Source organism: Nerophis ophidion, linkage group LG26 (genome assembly GCF_033978795.1).
Source record: "Nerophis ophidion isolate RoL-2023_Sa linkage group LG26, RoL_Noph_v1.0, whole genome shotgun sequence".
In the NCBI taxonomy this organism is placed as follows: Eukaryota; Metazoa; Chordata; class Actinopteri; order Syngnathiformes; family Syngnathidae; genus Nerophis; species Nerophis ophidion.
Window position 1 is genome coordinate 19,762,937 of NC_084636.1, and position 17,929 is coordinate 19,780,865.

The following is a 17,929-nucleotide window of genomic DNA, read 5'->3' on the forward strand; positions in this document are numbered from 1 at the left end:
GATGTGGCGGGCACTAGGACCATGCTCACACCCAGCAGAAGGGGTGTGGTTTGTTCTCCTGGGAGACACTTTAAATGTGCATGTTGTGTTGTGTTTGTGAGTATTCTTATGTTGGCAGTCTACAATAAAGACCTGAAGGAAACAACCCTGTGTTTCTTGCATTTGCCACATTGGAATCACCAATGTGGCAAACAACCCTGTGTTTCTTGCATTTGCCACATTGGAATCACCAATGTGGCAAATGCAAGAAACACAGGGTTGTTTCTTTCAGGTCTTTATTGTAGACTGCCAACATAAGAATACTCACAAACACAACACAACATGCACATTTAAAGTGTCTCCCAGGAGAACAAACCACACCCCTTCTGCTGGGTGTCAGCATGGTCCTAGTGCCCGCCACAATATAAATATATATATATATATATATATATGTGTGTATACACACACAGTTTATATATATGTGTGTGTATGTATTAATGTATATGTATGTATATATTTATATGTATATATATGTGTGTGTGTGTGTCTGTGTGTGTGTGTGTGTGTGTGTGTGTGTGTGTGTGTGTGTGTGTGTGTGTGTGTGTGTGTGTGTGTGTGTGTCTGAATGTCTATATGTCTCCCTGTAGTGATGGCATACGGCCAACCTCAAACCTAATGTGACGTCATAATAGAATAAATACCATTATTTTCAAAATAGGAATGAATGAATAAAATAATCATTTCAAACAAACATTTGATTACTATATTACACTTGAAGCATTAAAATATAAAAACCGTGTTTGTGTTTGAAAAGTAGCAGGAAGAAGCATTAGCTTATTAATTCCTACCCCTTCTCTGTTTAGTACCTAGTAGCAGAGGTGTGAACTCGAGTCACATGACTTGGACTCGAGTCAGACTCGAGTCATGAATTTGATCACTTTAGACTCGACTTGACAAAATGTAAAGCGACTTGAAACTCAACTTAGACTTTAACATCAATGACTTGTGACTTTGCTTGGACTTGAGTCTTTTGTCTTGACAAGACTTGCTACTTTCCCCAAAACCCAAAGATTAAAAAGTTATTCAGGAGTACTCCGTATCTTTCATTGTGTACAAGTGTGTGTCTGTCAGCGTATGTGCTGCCTGTCAGTACAACATCCAATCAAATTAGATCCACATTGTTTTCATCCCACAGCATTCATCCAATCAAATTGTAGGACAACCAACCAAGAGTTTTCAAACAACGCGCCAGTGAGAAAAAATTGTGCCAAATTGGTTTCGTTCGGGTATAAAAACTATGACTTGGTCAACAAAAAAAGTAATTGCAGAGTGAAAAACATACGGTTTGAAGATTACAGACAGAAACACAACAACTTCCAACTTAGTTCGACATTTGAAGATGCACAGAGAAGGGTAAGTTTTGAACGTAAACTTACGTTTATTGGCTAAATAACGTAACTTTTATTTGCTGTGTACTGGTAGTTAATTAAATTAGTGAGGCTGTAAACTCATTGTTTATGTTATAACCATAGACATTTTTTAAGGGTACGCACCATGGAGCGCTACTGCCTGCTGACAAGACGCGGGGCCGCCATCTTGGAGTGGTGATCCGCTCCACTCAGTGCAATTCATTTGGCAGGAGCAATGAACTGTCAGCGCATTTAATTCATCTTTCCTCACTGAATACCATTGATTTTCACGTGCTTTTTTGTCATACGTGTAGCTATGATAATGGACACGTTTTATGTTTTTTTGCTTAACAGTAATAGAATATTCTTGTATGCTATAAGTGACCGGATGTATGAGATAAAAACTGGGAATATATTCCCAGAGAAATAGGAAAAAAACGGTCAGCTATTTTTAAGTTGAAGAAACGATATGTAGGATGCGTACATCCTACATAAACAATGCATGAATACATTAGATATATATAAATCTTATGGTCATATAGACTGTATCTCTGTTTCTGCTGCAGCAGCAGAGAGTTTATTCCGTCTTGACACTTTGTATTGATTTTGTTGTATTACATTCTTCCGTTAAATGATAATGTTTAAAGTGGTTGTTTTATATGTATTTTTTATGTATGTCGCTTTGGATAAAAGCGTCTGCCAAATAAAAACATAAACATATATGAACACCTAAAAGTCTTTATATCAGCTAACACAACCAATCTGTTTCACTGGTTTTAGAATAAAACCAATTTATGTCTTACCTAACAATGTTCGTATTTGAATATTGTGATTTGAAGACTTATTCCTGGTTACAATTTTACTGTTAAAGTATTGTCTTATACTTTGCTTAAAATGAGAATGCATCATCATCAGTGGCGGCTGGTGAATTTTGTTCCAGGTCGGGCTGAAAGTTTGAAAACCAAACACCTGTTGGGGGGGTCATCCTCTCCCAGAAGATTTCTTTGGGATTTTCACATACAAATATTGAAGATCTTTGCTCCCTTTTAACTATGTGGTAATATTATTTTCACAAAATACAACCAATAGTACGTTAATGTTAAATCTTATTTGTGAAAAGTAATCCCCCGATTCCTATTTTCAACAGTCCTCTCATTTGAGCAGGAAAACGCTGAACACATTTGCTCGCTGGCTCCAATCACCAGTTCAAGATGGCGGCCGAATTGCTTGCGTCACTAATAAAATGTCTATGGTTATAACGTCATTGCAACACAGCAATCTGTTGCGTCCACTGCAGTGCGCTACCTTATTCATACTTTTTTGTCAAGAGATTTTTTTTTAAGTAGGGTCTTATGAGGTACCTACACATAACGTTACGTTAGTCAATGTATCACACACAGTAACATAACGTTAGACTGCGGTCAGCAGCACCGCGTATTTTAGCCACTACAAAAACACAAACATAGTCAAAGGTCTGTTAAAATGTATACTATATTAAGAATATGAGTACATATTGCATAGGTCCCTGACATTCTAAAGTACCACTCTGTTCATTGTTATGTCCATGTATTTGTTATGTTTTTCATGTGTGCGCACACAACACACATACAGTATGAGATTAGATCTATGAGATAAGGTAAGAACAGGTTAGAAAACTGCTGTGGAACTAGTTACAATGCAATATGCCATGGAAATACAATGTTAACACTTTTGTGCAAATAAGTACAGTTGCACTTCTTTTTTCAAATGTGTTTATTCTTTAAAGGAATGAGTTAAATGTTTAAAGTGACTGGTTAATAGTGCTATTATGAAGTGCAATGTCAGCGCAATTTTTTTTCCTGCAATTTCTAATGCACTTGTTTTAATAAATAAATACAGCGTTTTAAAAGCATACACAATCTGTGTAAATATATTAGTCTGTGGTTAAAAGGACTTGAAAGGACTCGAAACTCAAAATGCAGGACTTGGTACTTGACTTGAGACTTTCCTGTCTTGACTTTTAGTCTTGACTTGGGACTTGCCTGTCTTGACTCGGGACTAGAGGGCAAAGACTTGAGACTTACTTGTGACTTGCAAAACAATGACTTGGTCCCACCTCTGCCTAGTATTACTATAGGTTATGTTATAGGAATCCTGTGTTCTTGTTTTTTATTATTATTTTTGCTACTCTTAGTCAAAAACAGCAATCACCAACAAACAAAAAAACACAACTGATAGTGTGAAAATAAACATATATATTCATTACATTTCATGTAATTATATACAAAAAAGTAATTACAAACAGGTTTCTTTTTTAATTCTTCTTGAAGTTTTTTTTAACGGTTTGGCTCATCCACATTCCAGTATTAGGCCGCAGCCAGATGGTTGGGAACCCCTACTTTAAAAATATGACTGTGTGCTTTTGTGGCACCATTTGTGACACCCTTAACTAATTCTATGGTTTGACTACTGGTTTTGATGAGCTGCACCCCTCCCACGTGGCATTCTTTATCTTCCTCATCTGACCCATTGTTCTGCCATCCATTCTATTATTTCCTTCTATTTTACCAGCCAGTTATTAAAGTAGATCTTATTAAAAGACTCGAGGACAAAAATAATCTATATTTGCATTCAGTCTATAGCAATTCATTAATATTATGACATTTAGAGGGAGCTTGGCGGCTCGGGCTGCCTGCTACCCTTTTCCCTCCTGGAAATGTTAATTTAAAAACTTCCCTCTTTGTAATGGAATAAGAAATCCTCTCTTACCCTATCAATTCTGGGAGCCTGGGGAGGCATACTAATTCACCAAATTGAGCTTGTATGTCACCTCAATGGAATAAGAAAAAGTGGAATTGGTTTTAAAGTCCCTAATGCCACCAGTTGTACTTTTCTGTTGTGCATAGAGTGTACTTAAACATTTATATGTTTATGCTAATAATACTAACCTAGTAGTTGTATTGTTTCTCTGTTTTGATTGTCAAAGTAAATTATGAATGGATTTGAAAGATTGATTAATATATTGAATCTGGTTTGTTATTGTGTCTTTCAGGCTACTCACCATGTGCACGAGACATTTTGGCAGTGTCGTGACGCAAACTATACGCACATACCAGACAGACCAGTTCCCTCTGCTCCTTATTGTCATGGGGAAACGCACTTCCAACGAAGTTCTAAATGTTATTCAAGGTAAATTTTGACTCCAGATGGAGAATATATCTTAACTATGATGAACTAAAATATGTAATTTGGGCTGAAGCCTTTTTTTTGTTATTAATATTGCACTCTTACCCTAGGTAATACTGCTGTGGACGAGCTAATGATGAGATTAATGGGTGCATTGGAGATCTTCACAGCACAACAACAAGAGGACATTAAAGATGAGGCAAGGAAACATAGTGACTTATGATGATGCATAGACATTCCATTTCCATTGATTTAAAATATGTGACATCTTTTGGTGATTTAAACGGCAAGAACAAATTACGCCGTCATAACAATAATCATCCTAATGCAGCCTTGACATGTTGTAGCATTTTGTTACAACCCTTCATGTATTTTTTCATTATAACATTACTGCAATATCATATATATGTTGTACATATTTTTGTACTACATTTTGGGCAAGGGTCTTAGGAAACATAATCAGGAACTGGGGCAATACTACATCTAATTTCTAATTTAGCCCACTAAATAAATAGTATTTACTTTTTGGAAGTAGTTTGACGATGTTTCTTGCCTCATAACGCAAATACTTGGTTGGCTTGAAATAACCCATTAGCCCTTAACCAAAATAAACACATTTCATGCCCAACCCTGTTAGACTCGTTTTGCTGCATCCATTAATTGGCACTTAGTTGCAATCAATCATACAGTTCATAGAAAGAGTTGCATAAGGATACTTTTTTTTAAACTGTTTTTGGTGAACAATGATACCACTCTATCTAGATATTTGCTAGTGTGCCCTCCTGCCCACAACTGAGGTTAAGGGAAGTGTTTTGCTTTTAGTCTGAATCGTCACACGCTTGGGCAGAGCAGAGACATGGTTATCCAAAATGACACACACATTGTTTCACCTCATTCCAATTGAAGTACACATTCCCAGCCAGGTTCTCACACTTGATGGGTGTTGTTTTTTTTCTATGACTTCTGTATCTATAAATTACAGACGTCACTCCAAATTAGGAGTTTAACAATGGACGTTAGCGAACAGCAATGTTTATATGTAAGTTATTGCCTGTTAGCCATGGGGAAAATAGAAGAGTTGCTCACACACAAACACAATGAATACTTTCTTTCTCACCTTACTTACTATTGAGTAACATTTATCGGAATATAGTATAGATTAATTATTATTAGGTGCGGGGACGGCGTGGCAAAGTTGGGAGAGTGGCCGTGCCAGCAATCGGAGGTTCAATCCCCACCTTCTACCATCCTAGTCACGTCCGTTGTGTCCTTGAGCAAGACACTTCACCCTTGCTCCCGATGGTTCCTGGTTAGTGCCTTGCATGGCAGCTCCGCCATCAGTGTGTGAATGTGTGTGTGAATGTGGAAATATTGTCAAAGCGCTTTGGGCTCCTTAAAAAGGGGTAGAAAAGCGCTATACAAGTACAACCATTTACCAATTATTATTAAGAGTGCTATAATACACATATTTGTATTGAACCGTTCGACACAATGGTCTCAGTTCAGTTTATCAACTTCTGACAATCCTGTGCTGAAAGCTCAGGGGATCTGCGCCTCCCACATTCATTCAGACCAAACCAAGCTGCTGAGACAGAAGCTACATGCAAAGATATAGCTTTAAACAACAACAGTGGAAATCCAACAAACACAACCACACATTAAGGCTGACATAACGCCGATGCGGAAATAGGTGGAAGCAAACAAAATTACAAAGCGACAACTCACAGGCTACAAACTTTACCCGGGGCATTTAGAAAGACATTAGCGCATGATTCAGAGGGCAAAATAAACCGATCGGGCGATTGCTACTCTTATTGTGTTTGACATGCGGCCGTTTTCTGTTGTGGAAAATGTCGGGTTTGCTGCAAGAACTCGAGCCCCGATTCAAGATTCCTTCACAAACCTATTTCACTGATACCGTAGTTCTTGCTTTTTACAACAAGACAGAAGCCCATTTAGAGACAACACAATGCATCACAGAAGATTGGTGATTTATCAGATGCATTTATTTTATTATTATTTTTTACAGGGTGCTGTTTTTGTTTTATATGGTGCCAGGTATGCAAGGCAAGTATAGCTACATCAGATGCATTTCATTTAATTTAAAAACTGTACTTTTGAGTTGAAACAAAAATGTTGATGATTTTAATAAACTAAAAGTAAAAAAAAGAAACATTAAAAAGTCTCTATTTTGCATCGAAAAAATATCAAACTATGACACTAAAATATTGAACGAACCAAATGGTGAATTTTGTGTATCTTTGCACCTCTAATGGGCAGCACGGTGGAACAGGAGTTAGTGCATGTGCCTCACAATACGAAGGTCCTGATTAGTCCTGATTTTAATCCCGGGCTCGGGATCTTTGTTGGTTAATTGGTTGATACTTTTATTAGTAGATTGCACAGTTCAGTACATATTCCGTACAATTGACCACTAAATGGTAACACCCGAATAAGTTTTTCAACTTGTTTAAGTCGGGGTCCACGTTAATTAATTCTGTGTGGACTTTGCATGTTCTCACTGTGACTGCGAGGGGATCCTCCGGGTATTCCAGCTTCCTTCAACCTCCAAAAACATGCACCTGGGTATAGAATGATAGGCAACACTAAATTGGCCCCAGTGTGTGAATGTGAGTGTGAATGTTGTCTGTCTATCTATGTGCCTAAGTGCCAAAGTAGTTTGGAAAGGACATGTTCACCACTGTGTTACATCAGCTTTTCTTTTAACAACACTCAGTAAGCGTTTAGGAACTGAGGAAACTACTTGTTGAAGCTTTGAAAGTGGAATTCTTTCCCATTCTTGTTTTATGTAGAGCTTCAGTCGTTCAAGAGTCCGGGGTCTCCGCTGTCTTATTTTACGCTTCATAATGCGCTACACATTTTCGAGGATAGACAGGTCTGGACTGCAGGCGGGCCAGTAATGTACCCGTACTCTTCTTTTACAAAGCCACGCTGTTGTAACATGTGCTGAATGTGGCTTGGCATTGTCTTGCTGAAATAAGCAGTGGCATCCATGAAAAAGACGCTTCTTAGATGGCAGCATATGTTGTTCCAAAACCCGTATGTACCTTTCAGCATTAATGGTGCCTTCACAGATATGTAAGTTACCCATGCCATGGGCACTAATGCACCCCCGTACCATCACAGATGCTGGCTTTTGAACTTTGCGTCTGGATGGTTCGCTTCCCCTTTGTCCGGATGACACAATGTCAAATATTTCCAAAAACAATTCTAAGTGTGGAGTCGTCAGACCACAGAACACTTTTCCACTTTGCATCAGTCTATCTTAGATGATCTCGGGCCCAGAGAAGCTGGCGGCGTTTTTGGATGTTGTTGATAAATGGCTTTTGCTTTGCATTGTAGAGCTTTAACTTGCACTTACAGATGTAGCGACGAACTGTATTTAGTGACAGTGTTTTTTTGAAGTGTTCCTGAGCCCATGTGGTGATATCCTTTACAGATTGATGTTGGTTTTTGATACAGTGCCGTCTGAGGTCACGGTCATTCATTGTTGGTTTCCCGCCATGCCCCTTACGTGGAGTGATTTCTCCAGATTCTCTGAACCTTTTGATGATATTATGGACTGTAGATGTTGAAATTCCTAAATTTCTTGCAATTGCACTTTGAGAAACGTTGTTCTTAAACTGTTTGACTATTTGCTCACGCAGTTGTGGACGAAGGGGTGTACTCGCCCCATCCATTCTTGTGAAAGACTGAGCATTTTTTGGGAAGCTGTTTTTATACCCAATCATGGCACCCACCTGTTCCCAATTAGCCTGCACCCATGTGGGATGTTCCAAATAAGTGTTTGATGAGCATTTCTCAACTTTATCAGTATTTATTGCCACCTTTCCCAACTTCTTTGTCACGTGTTGCTGGCATCAAATTCTAAAGTGAATGATTATTTGCAAAAAAATTTTTTTTATTGAACTTCAAATATGTTGTCTTTGTAGCATATTCAACTGAATATGGGTTGAAAATGATTTGCAAATCATTGTATTCCGTTTATATTTACATCTAACACAATTTCCCAACTCATATGGAAACGGAATTTGTATTACATCATACATGGTACCCAAAGGGTATTAAAATATCTTAAATCCAATCAATTGAATTTAATGCCCTAAAATGCCTATCCAGATCTTTTAAAAAGTCATTGAAGGTCCTAAAAAATATATTATCTTCATGTTTATTTAAAATAAATGCATACAATTCAGTCTTGCTTTAAAGGGGATCATGTTGTGATTTTTTCTACTTTTTAAAGCACTTTCTTTCGGTCTACGTAACATTTAATGGAGGCCCTTTAGTCAAAATTTTGCATTGATTTTGTTTCACAGACCATCTTCAAGTCTATACAGAATGCGGCGTTTTTGTGGCTGGCCTTATTTATGTGCTAATACTTTGTCCAGGCCAAGCCCCCTTCAACTGCGTCACCACGTTGTCAGCCATGTTGAGACCTGAGCCATCATGAATTATTAATCTTGCCGTCTGAGAAGTGTTGTATCCAAAATAGCTGCAATCGCTTTCTCTTAAGGTATTCATGTGTGATTTCCACAAGCGTCTGTACAGACGGAAGGAGAAACACGGGCATGTCTGGATGACTTGCTTCCAAATTTCGAGTGGTTACCTCCGAGTTACGAAACCGCTTTATTATGAAGCTGGCTGTGGCGCGTTCTTTTTGACGTCACTTCCTGTGTGGGGCACAGCCTTTTCTGGCATCACTTCCTCTCCGAACTCAGTTTGTAAACCATTATTGAGTCCATACAAAGCTAAGAGCCGGATATTCAAGAAATGCACGGCGCACTTACCCGTGTAAAATATTGTCGTAGGAGGGGGAACTTAAACGATAGTTTAGTGTGGCTGAAACGGGGCTTAGGCTAAATAATTATTTGTTTACGGGGTTATCCGGCTTAGTGTAAACATAGCCTAAGACAGACACTCGTAAACATGTTTGCATATTACCTCATGCTAATGACGCTAGTGTCATTACATTACGATAGGACATACAAATATGCATTAAAACACACCTACAGAAATCACACATGGGCTGGTTTGGTAAATATAAACAGTTTCACATATACTGTAAAACTTACAAAGGCTTGAAGAATCCATACGAGTAGAAACGCCATCGACGACTGTTAGACTGAACAATACAATACGGTTGAAAAAAAAAACAGTGGAAGGACACCTCAGCACCTGAAGTGAGCGAATTTGTCCAAAAAAGGGCGCCATAGCACAAATAATGAAACACCTTCTCGCGTGTCTGTGAAGTGAAGTGAATTATATATATATAGCGCTTTTCTCTAGTGACTCAAAGCGCTTTACATAGTGAAACCCAATATCTAAGTTACATTTAAACCAGTGTGGGTGGCACTGGGAGCAGGTGGGTAAAGTGTCTTACCCAAGGACACAACGGCAGTGACTAGGATGGCGGAAGCGGGAATCAAACCTGCAACCCTCAAGTTGCTGGCACGGCCACTCTACCAACCGAGCTATGTTTGTTTGGTTTTTATACTTTTTTTATGGCCTCAGCGAAAAATATGTTGCCACACCATCTTTTAAGCCACAAGTTTCAAAGTGTAGGGAAAAAGGTATCGGCATGTATTATGTGGTATGTATTCTTGTCTTACAAAAAGATTGAATGATTGTAAAAAATAAAAAAGCTGCTCTTTTGACTTTCTTCTCCTTAGGCTCTCTGGGAGCATTGAGGATGTTTGACTCTTTAAAAGGAAACTGCACTTTTTGGGGGGAATTTTGCCTGTGATTTCCAATCCCTATGTGAGACAAGAACAGAGGTTTTTCAGTTTTTTTATGCATTTTAATTTATAATATATGGCTCGTATTACACAGTAGGGTTGTACGGTATACCGGTACTAATAGAGTACCGCGATACTAATTTATTGAAATCGGTACTTCACTGCCTTGGAAAGTACCGGTACCGTTCTTTCATCTTAGTGCTGCTGCGTGGCGGTGACTACAGAGCCGAGGCGAATGATGTTGAGTGTGTCAAAACGCACACAAAAACTGCATACAAGCAATAACATTTTGGAGAGTGTGTGTGTGAAGCCCAACATGGAGGTAGTTGGGCTTCAAAACCAATGATAAAGATGACTTTTTAAACAAGGAAGTGCAACTTCTCAAGTGTCACTTTAAAGCACGCCTCGCCAAATGTGGGGACTAGTATTACCACCTTTGCTTCATTCAAACTTAGGTAAACATTTAAATAATAATCATTCAGTTCTGCTGCGATGAGGTGGCGACTTGTCCAGGATGTACCCGCCTTCCGCCCGATTGTAGCTGAGATAGGCACCAGCTCCCCCCGCGACCCCATAGGGAATAAGCGGTAGAAAATGGATGGATGGATGGATCATTCAGTACTGCACAATAAGTTTAAAGAGTGACAGGTAATGATGTAGTTGTTACACATGTCCTGCTGTTCTGCTCCGGTGCAGACCGTAGTAGAGGAGCACAGATCAGATGTTCACCCTTCAGGGTCGATGTTTTTGTCGGGTATAACAGCCTTCACTTTTGCCAATTTATCCATAGTTTTGTTTTTAGTACTTACTAATAATTGTATTTTTCTTAAAGCACAGACCAAGAGTGCCGACCATAGATCATAAAGCATTTCATATAATGTCAATAAAGCTTTGTATTATATTCTGATCTAATCCTTGATTATGAATATATGTAATATGGAAAATTGTAAATTGTTCTTTGAGTGCAACAAGAAAAGCCCAATGTGCCTTTTAATTTATATTTTAACCTTTTAAAATTTTTCTTTTAGTACAATAGGAAACACGATTATTGTATTGTGGGATTTTCTGTTAAAATAAACCCAAGATTGACAATTTTTGTAGTTCCCTTTATTTAGAAAATTATCGAAAAGTATTGATATACATTTTGGTACCGGTACCAAATTATTGTTATTGGGACAACCCTAGTACACAGCTAACATTGCAGGTAATGGGAATTCAATGTATTACGCCTATAAAGACGTGTTGGTGGGATTGAGGAGATCTTCGAAGTATTCCTTCCACCTATCCACAACATCCGCAGTTGAGGTCAGCAGAACACCATCCGCACCATACACGGTGTTGATAGTGCACTGCTTCCCCTTCCTGAGGCGGCGGACGGTGGTCCAGAATCGCTTCGAAGCCGTCCGGAAGTCGTTTTCCATGGCTTCCCCGAACTCCTCCCATGTCCGAGGTTTTGCCTCAGCGACCGCTGAAGCTGCACACCGCTTGGCCTGTCGGTACCCGTCCACTGCCTCTGGTGTCCTATGAGCCAAAAGGACCCGATAGGACTCCTTCTTCAGCTTGACGGCATCCCTCACCGCTGGTGTCCACCAAGGGGTTTTTAGGATTGCCGCCCCGACAGGCACCAACTACCTTGCGGCCACAACTCCGATCAGCCGCCTCGACAATAGAGGTGCGGAACATGGTCCATTCGGACTCAATATCCAGCACCTCCCTCGTGACATGTTCAAAGTTCTTCCGAAGGTGGGAATTGAAACTTTCTCTGACAGGAGACTCAGCCAGACGTTCCCAGCTGACCCTCACAATGCGTTTGGGCCTCCCAGGTCTGTCCGGCATCCTCCCCCACCATCGCAGCTCACCACCAGGTGGTGATCGGTAGAAATCTCCGCCCCTCTCTTCACCCGAGTGTCCAAAACATAAGGCCGCAAATCCGATGACACAACTACAAAGTCGATCATGGAACTGCGGCTTAGGGTGTCCTGGTGCCAAGTGCAAATATGGACACCCTTATGTTTGAACATGGTGTTTGTTATGGACAAACTGTGACGAGCACAAAAGTCCAATAACAAAACCACTCGGGTTCAGATCCGGGCGGCCATTCTTCCCAATCACGCCTCTCCAGGTTTCACTGTCGTTGCCAACGTGAGCGTTGAAGTCCCCCAGTAGGACAAGGGAATCACCCGGGGGAGCACTTTCCAGTACTCCTTCGAGTGTTCCCAAAAAGGGTGGGTACTCTGAACGGCTGTTTGGTGCGTAAGCACAAACAACAGTCAGGACCTCCGAAGGCGGAGGGAGGCTACCCTTTCTTTCGTCCACCGGGTTGAACTCCAACGTGCAGGCCTTGAGCCGGCGGGGGGCAACAAGAATTGCCACCCCAGCTCGTCGCCTCTCACTGCCGGCAACGCCAGAGTGGAAGAGGGTCCAGTCCCTCTCGAGAGAAGTGGTTCCAGAGCCCTTGCTGTGCGTCGAAGTGAGTCCGACTATATCCAGCCGGAACTTCTCGACTTCGCGCACTAGCTCAGGCTCTTTCCCCCCCCAGTGAGGTGACGTTCCACGTCCCAAGAGCTAGCTTCTGTAGCCGAGGATCGGACCGCCAAGTGCCCTGCCTTCGGCTGCCGCCCAGCTCACATTGCACCCGACCTCTATGGCCCCTGCTATGGGTGGTGAGCCCATTGGAGGGGTGAACCACGTTGCCTTTTCGGGCTGTGCCCGGTCGGGCCCCATGGGAACAGGCCCGGCCACCACCTATGAGGAAGCAGTGCCTGGGGAATCTGTGGTGGACTCTCCTATTTCTGGGGCTGAGGTCGCTGAGGTAGTTTAAAAGCTCCTTGGTGGCAAAGCCCCAGGGGTGGATGAGGTCCGCTCGGAGTTCCTTAAGACTCTGGATGCTGTGGGGCTGTCTTGGTTGACAAGACTCTGCAGCATCGCGTGGAAATCGGGGGTGGTACCTCTGGATTGGCAGACCGGGGTGGTGGTTCCTCTTATTAAGAAGGGGGACCGGAGGGTGTGTTCCAACTATCGTGGGATCACACTCATCAGCCTTCCCGGTAAGGTTTATTCAGGTGTACTGGAGAGGAGGCTACGTCGGATAGTCGAACCTCGGATTCAGGAGGAACAGTGTGGTTTTCGTCCTGGTCGTGGAACTGTGGACCAGCTCTATACTCTCGGCAGGGTTCTTGAGGGTGCATGGGAGTTCGCCCAACCAGTCTACATGTGCTTTGTGGACTTGGAGAAGGCATTCGACCGTGTCCCTCGGGAAGTCCTGTGGGGAGTGCTTAGAGAGTATGGGGTATCGGACTGTCTTATTGTGGCGGTTCGCTCCCTGTACGATCAGTGCCAGAGCTTGGTCCCCATTGCCGGCAGTAGGTCGGACACATTTCCAGTGAGGGCTGTCCTTTGTCACCGATTCTGTTCATAACTTTTATGGACAGAATTTCTAGGCGCAGTCAAGGCGTTGAGGGGTTCCGGTTTGGTGACCGCAGGATTAGGTCTCTGCTTTTTCCAGATGATGTGGTCCTGATGGCTTCATCTGACCGGGATCTTCAGCTCTCACTGGATCGGTTCGCAGCCGAGTGTGAAGCGACCGGAATGAAAATCAGCACCTCCAAGTCCGAGTCCATGGTTCTCGCTCGGAAAAGGGTGGAGTGCCATCTCTGGGTTGGGGAGGAGACCCTGCCCCAAGTACCTAGGAGTCTTGTTCACGAGTGAGGGAAGAGTGGATCGTGAGATCAACAGGCGGATCGGTGCAGAGTCTTCCGTAATGCGGACGTTGTACTAATCCGTTGTGGTGAAGAAGGAGCTAAGCCGGAAGGCAAAGCTCTCAATTTACCGGTCGATCTATGTTCGCATCGTCACCTATGGTCGTGAACTTTGGGTCATGACCGAAAGGATAAGATCACGGGTACAAGTGGCCAAAATGAGTATCCTCCGCCGTGTGGCGGGGCTCTCCCTTAGAGATAGGGTGAGAAGCTCTGCCATCCGGGAGGAGCTCAAAGTGAAGCCGCTGCTCCTTCACTTCGAGAGGAGCCAGATGAGGTGGTTCGGGCATCTGGTCAGGATGCCACCCGAACGCTTCCCTAGGGAGGTGTTTAGGGCACGTCCCACCGGTAGGAGGCCACGGGGAAGACCCAGGACACGTTGGGAAGACTATGTCTCCTGGCCGGCCTGGTAACGCCTCGGGATCCCCCGGGAAGAGCTAGACGAAGTGGCTGGGGAGAGGGAAGTCTGGGTTTCCCTGCTTAGGCTGCTGCCCCCGCGACCCGACTTTGGATAAGCGGAAGAAGATGGATGGATGGATGGACGCCTATAAAGCGCTCTAAAAAACATGCTCAATTCTCCATAAACGTTTTGTATACATACTCTAAGTGTGTATATATATATATATATATATATATATATATATATATAAAATTTAGTAATAGGCACATTTCTGATTAAGTGCATATCGTATTTTGGTCAATTTAAGTGTCACAACTCTTTCCCTCAAGAAAATACAACTTTTACTAATTATGACAGATTTTATGAGCAACAACGACTACTACTTTGGGACAAATGATGATCCAGAACCTTATATTTTTGAGCTTGAAAATAGTCAGGCTAAGCTACAAGATTTAGAAGCTGAGTGATCATTCTACAGTAATGCTACATCATGTAGTAGTATTGTTACATTGCAAAACAGGAGGTGCCATATTTTTCAGACTATAGGGTGCACCGGGTTATGAGCCTCACTGCGTGTTTATTTTAATACAAAAGGCGCACCAGATTCATTAAAAGGGTAATACTATGACTTTTTTCTAAGTTTAAAACACTTTCTTGTGGTCTACATAAGATGCAATCAAAATGTTGCAAAAAATGTTTTACAGACCATCTTCAAGTCGCTTTCTGATAGTCGCTTCAGGATTATTTACGTGGCTCACCTTCGACAGCGTCTTTTCCCCATCATTTTTGTTGTACAGGTGTAGACTTGAAGGGAGTCGAAGAAGTGTCAAAATTTGGAGCTAACTGTTTTAATGACATTCAGACTTTACTTAAATCAATCACAGAGCAGCATCTCATTTGTGGTTCACTAGTGCAACAACAACGCCGGAAAAGTGTCCTGTGAAAAAATGTTCGACCGGTACTCTCTAATAACTAAAGTTCCGTGGGTGAATTATGTAAACCCACTACACTGGTAGTTTTTAGCGCTTCCATAGCAAGTCTATTGACCGATATAAGTTTCAACTTTATGTTACTTCATATTAGAAATTGCAACTGCGGAGGATAAATGCCTCATAACAAGAAGATAGAGAAAAATAAGTAGTTTATTGACTATGGTGTCCCCACGGACTACAATGGCGGAGGCGCACAAATTTGCAGCGCTTATGCAAATCCCAAATACACTACAGCAGGCACCAGAAGGTAAGAAAAGTTGGTTTTGCATAATATTGCGAAACAAAACGACAGATAATGTATACTAAAAGGTGCCATTTTGCAGTCATTATACACGCACATACTCGTATGTTGAAGCAGATTATGTCTGACTACTGTAGCCGTAATGCTCCTACAATCCATCAAGCGGTGCGGCTTCATAGCTAAACAAAGTCGTACTAAAACATTTTGAAATATTTTTAAGCACTGTATGTAATGTTCTATATTCTCGATGGGACATTTAATGTTTTGGTGTTGTTTACTGTCGTCAATTTGCAGTCTACACGTGTGACTGGTCACGCTTATGTAGACCATGTACCAAATAAAATGGATTTCAGGTCGGTAAGCACAGCCATATGTATTCCGTAAATTGGCCACGCCATGTTATAAGGCGCACTATTGATTTTTGAGAAAATGAAAGGATTATAAGTGCGCCTGATTGTCAGAAAAATACAGTACATACTTCATACAAAAAAAGGTAATGCAAACAAGCGTCTTTTTGTAACGATCATCGCGATGTCTCATGGGCTAAATTTAATTTTAAAGTTGACCAACTTCTTGGTTTATGGCCACAACCTTTTACTTCACAGGTGAGAAGCATGATTTATAATATAGAAATAACATTAACCAACTCAGGGGCAATGCAGTTGCTCATCAACACAGTATGTGATCAAGGCACTGCTTAAAGTAGTTAATCTGCGTTAGAGTTTATAAAAACAATGTCGCTAATCCTTGGTCAATATGCAGGTCACAACATATAAGGTAATGTTGGTTTTTGGTTAAAAATGTTTTACATTGATAGCTTTGTAGTACAAGTTGAATATTACAAATTAAAATGCATGCACAGAAAAACAAATGTTCTGAAACTGGAGTCACCATCTCGGCCGAACTGTAAGAAACTTCCTTGACAAAATTGCATTTACATACAGAAAAGCTAAACAAAAGCCGTCATCGACGTCTGACAGAAAAAAAAAAACAGTTTACAATGAGCTAAGAAAAAGCAAACATGCACATTGAATGATGGGATAAAATTTATATTTAGTTATGAATCGCAAATCTGCATTGGGCAAATGATGATGCTGGCATTAATATTTGGTGCGGTTTCAATGAGATTTATGAAGATGACTGAAGAAAACATGCACATTTCCACAGTCATTGATGATAGTGGTCTGCATGACCGGTACACTGGAGAGATAGTTGAAGATTTTCTTTTCAATAAATGCACAAAGGTGCATCACATTTTGCTTCACATTTTGGACGCTTAGCTTATTCAACAACCGATAGGAAGTTCTCGGGATGATAACGTATTTTCAAGATGAAAATGCATCTTGCCAAAGAGCAAAAACTGTAACAACTTTACAAATGCATACGGGAACTGTAGAAAATTGTCCATGACAGACTCCTACCAGCAAATCAGATAAAGTTGGAGCAAGATTCATGAAGAGCACTGTTTGTCTCAAGAAGGCATGGACCTAACAGCTTGCAGTCTCTTAACTGTGGTGCAACAAAGTACTAGTGGTGTGTTGTAGTACATTTTTGTTTGGTGTTCATGGTTCTATAATTTCATAATTGAGTAATTATACATTTGTTTCTCTCAATAATGGGTATTTTCTTTTTTTTTTACTCTTGCTTAATCAAAAAATTTCACTGTAGCTAACAAAATTATATTTTTTAGATTAATTTTAGAGTTTATTATAGCCAACTATCCCATCCATCCCACCTCACAGTTTTGGCATATCAAGATGCTGATTAAACAGCATGATTATTGCACAGGTGTGCCTGAGGCTGCTCGAGATAAATGGCCACTCTGAAATGTGCCGTTTTTATTTATTGATTGTCTAGGGGGGGTCAGAAAAGCAGTCTGTACCTGGCAGAGGTGTGGACTCGAGTCACATGACTTGGACTCGAGTCAGACTCGAGTCATGAATTTGATGACTTTAGACTTGACTTGACAAAATGTAAAAAGACTTGCAACTCGACTTAGACTTTAACATCAATGACTTGTGACTTGACTTGGACTTGAGCCTTTTGACTTGACATGACTTGCTACTTTCCCCAAAACCCAACGATTAAAAAGTTATTCAGGAGCGCTCTGTATCTTCCCTTGTGTACGCGTGTCTGTCAGCGTGTGCGCGCTACCTGTCAGTACAACAGCCAATCAAATTACATCCACGTTATTTTCGTCACACAGCATTCAGCCAATCAAATTGCAGA

At 41.1% G+C, this 17,929-nt stretch overlaps 1 protein-coding gene across 2 annotated transcripts in view; it reads left to right on the forward strand.

Moving 5' to 3' along the window:
- The window catches only part of faf1 (Fas (TNFRSF6) associated factor 1), a 269,960-nt gene that overhangs the window by 197,102 nt on the left and 54,929 nt on the right, over positions 1 to 17,929 (forward strand). For both annotated transcript variants that reach the window (XM_061888509.1, XM_061888510.1), the window contains 2 exons: positions 4,420 to 4,556; positions 4,664 to 4,752. In XM_061888509.1, coding sequence (XP_061744493.1) covers positions 4,420 to 4,556; positions 4,664 to 4,752 — 226 coding nt within the window. The remainder of the gene's footprint in view (positions 1 to 4,419; positions 4,557 to 4,663; positions 4,753 to 17,929) is intronic.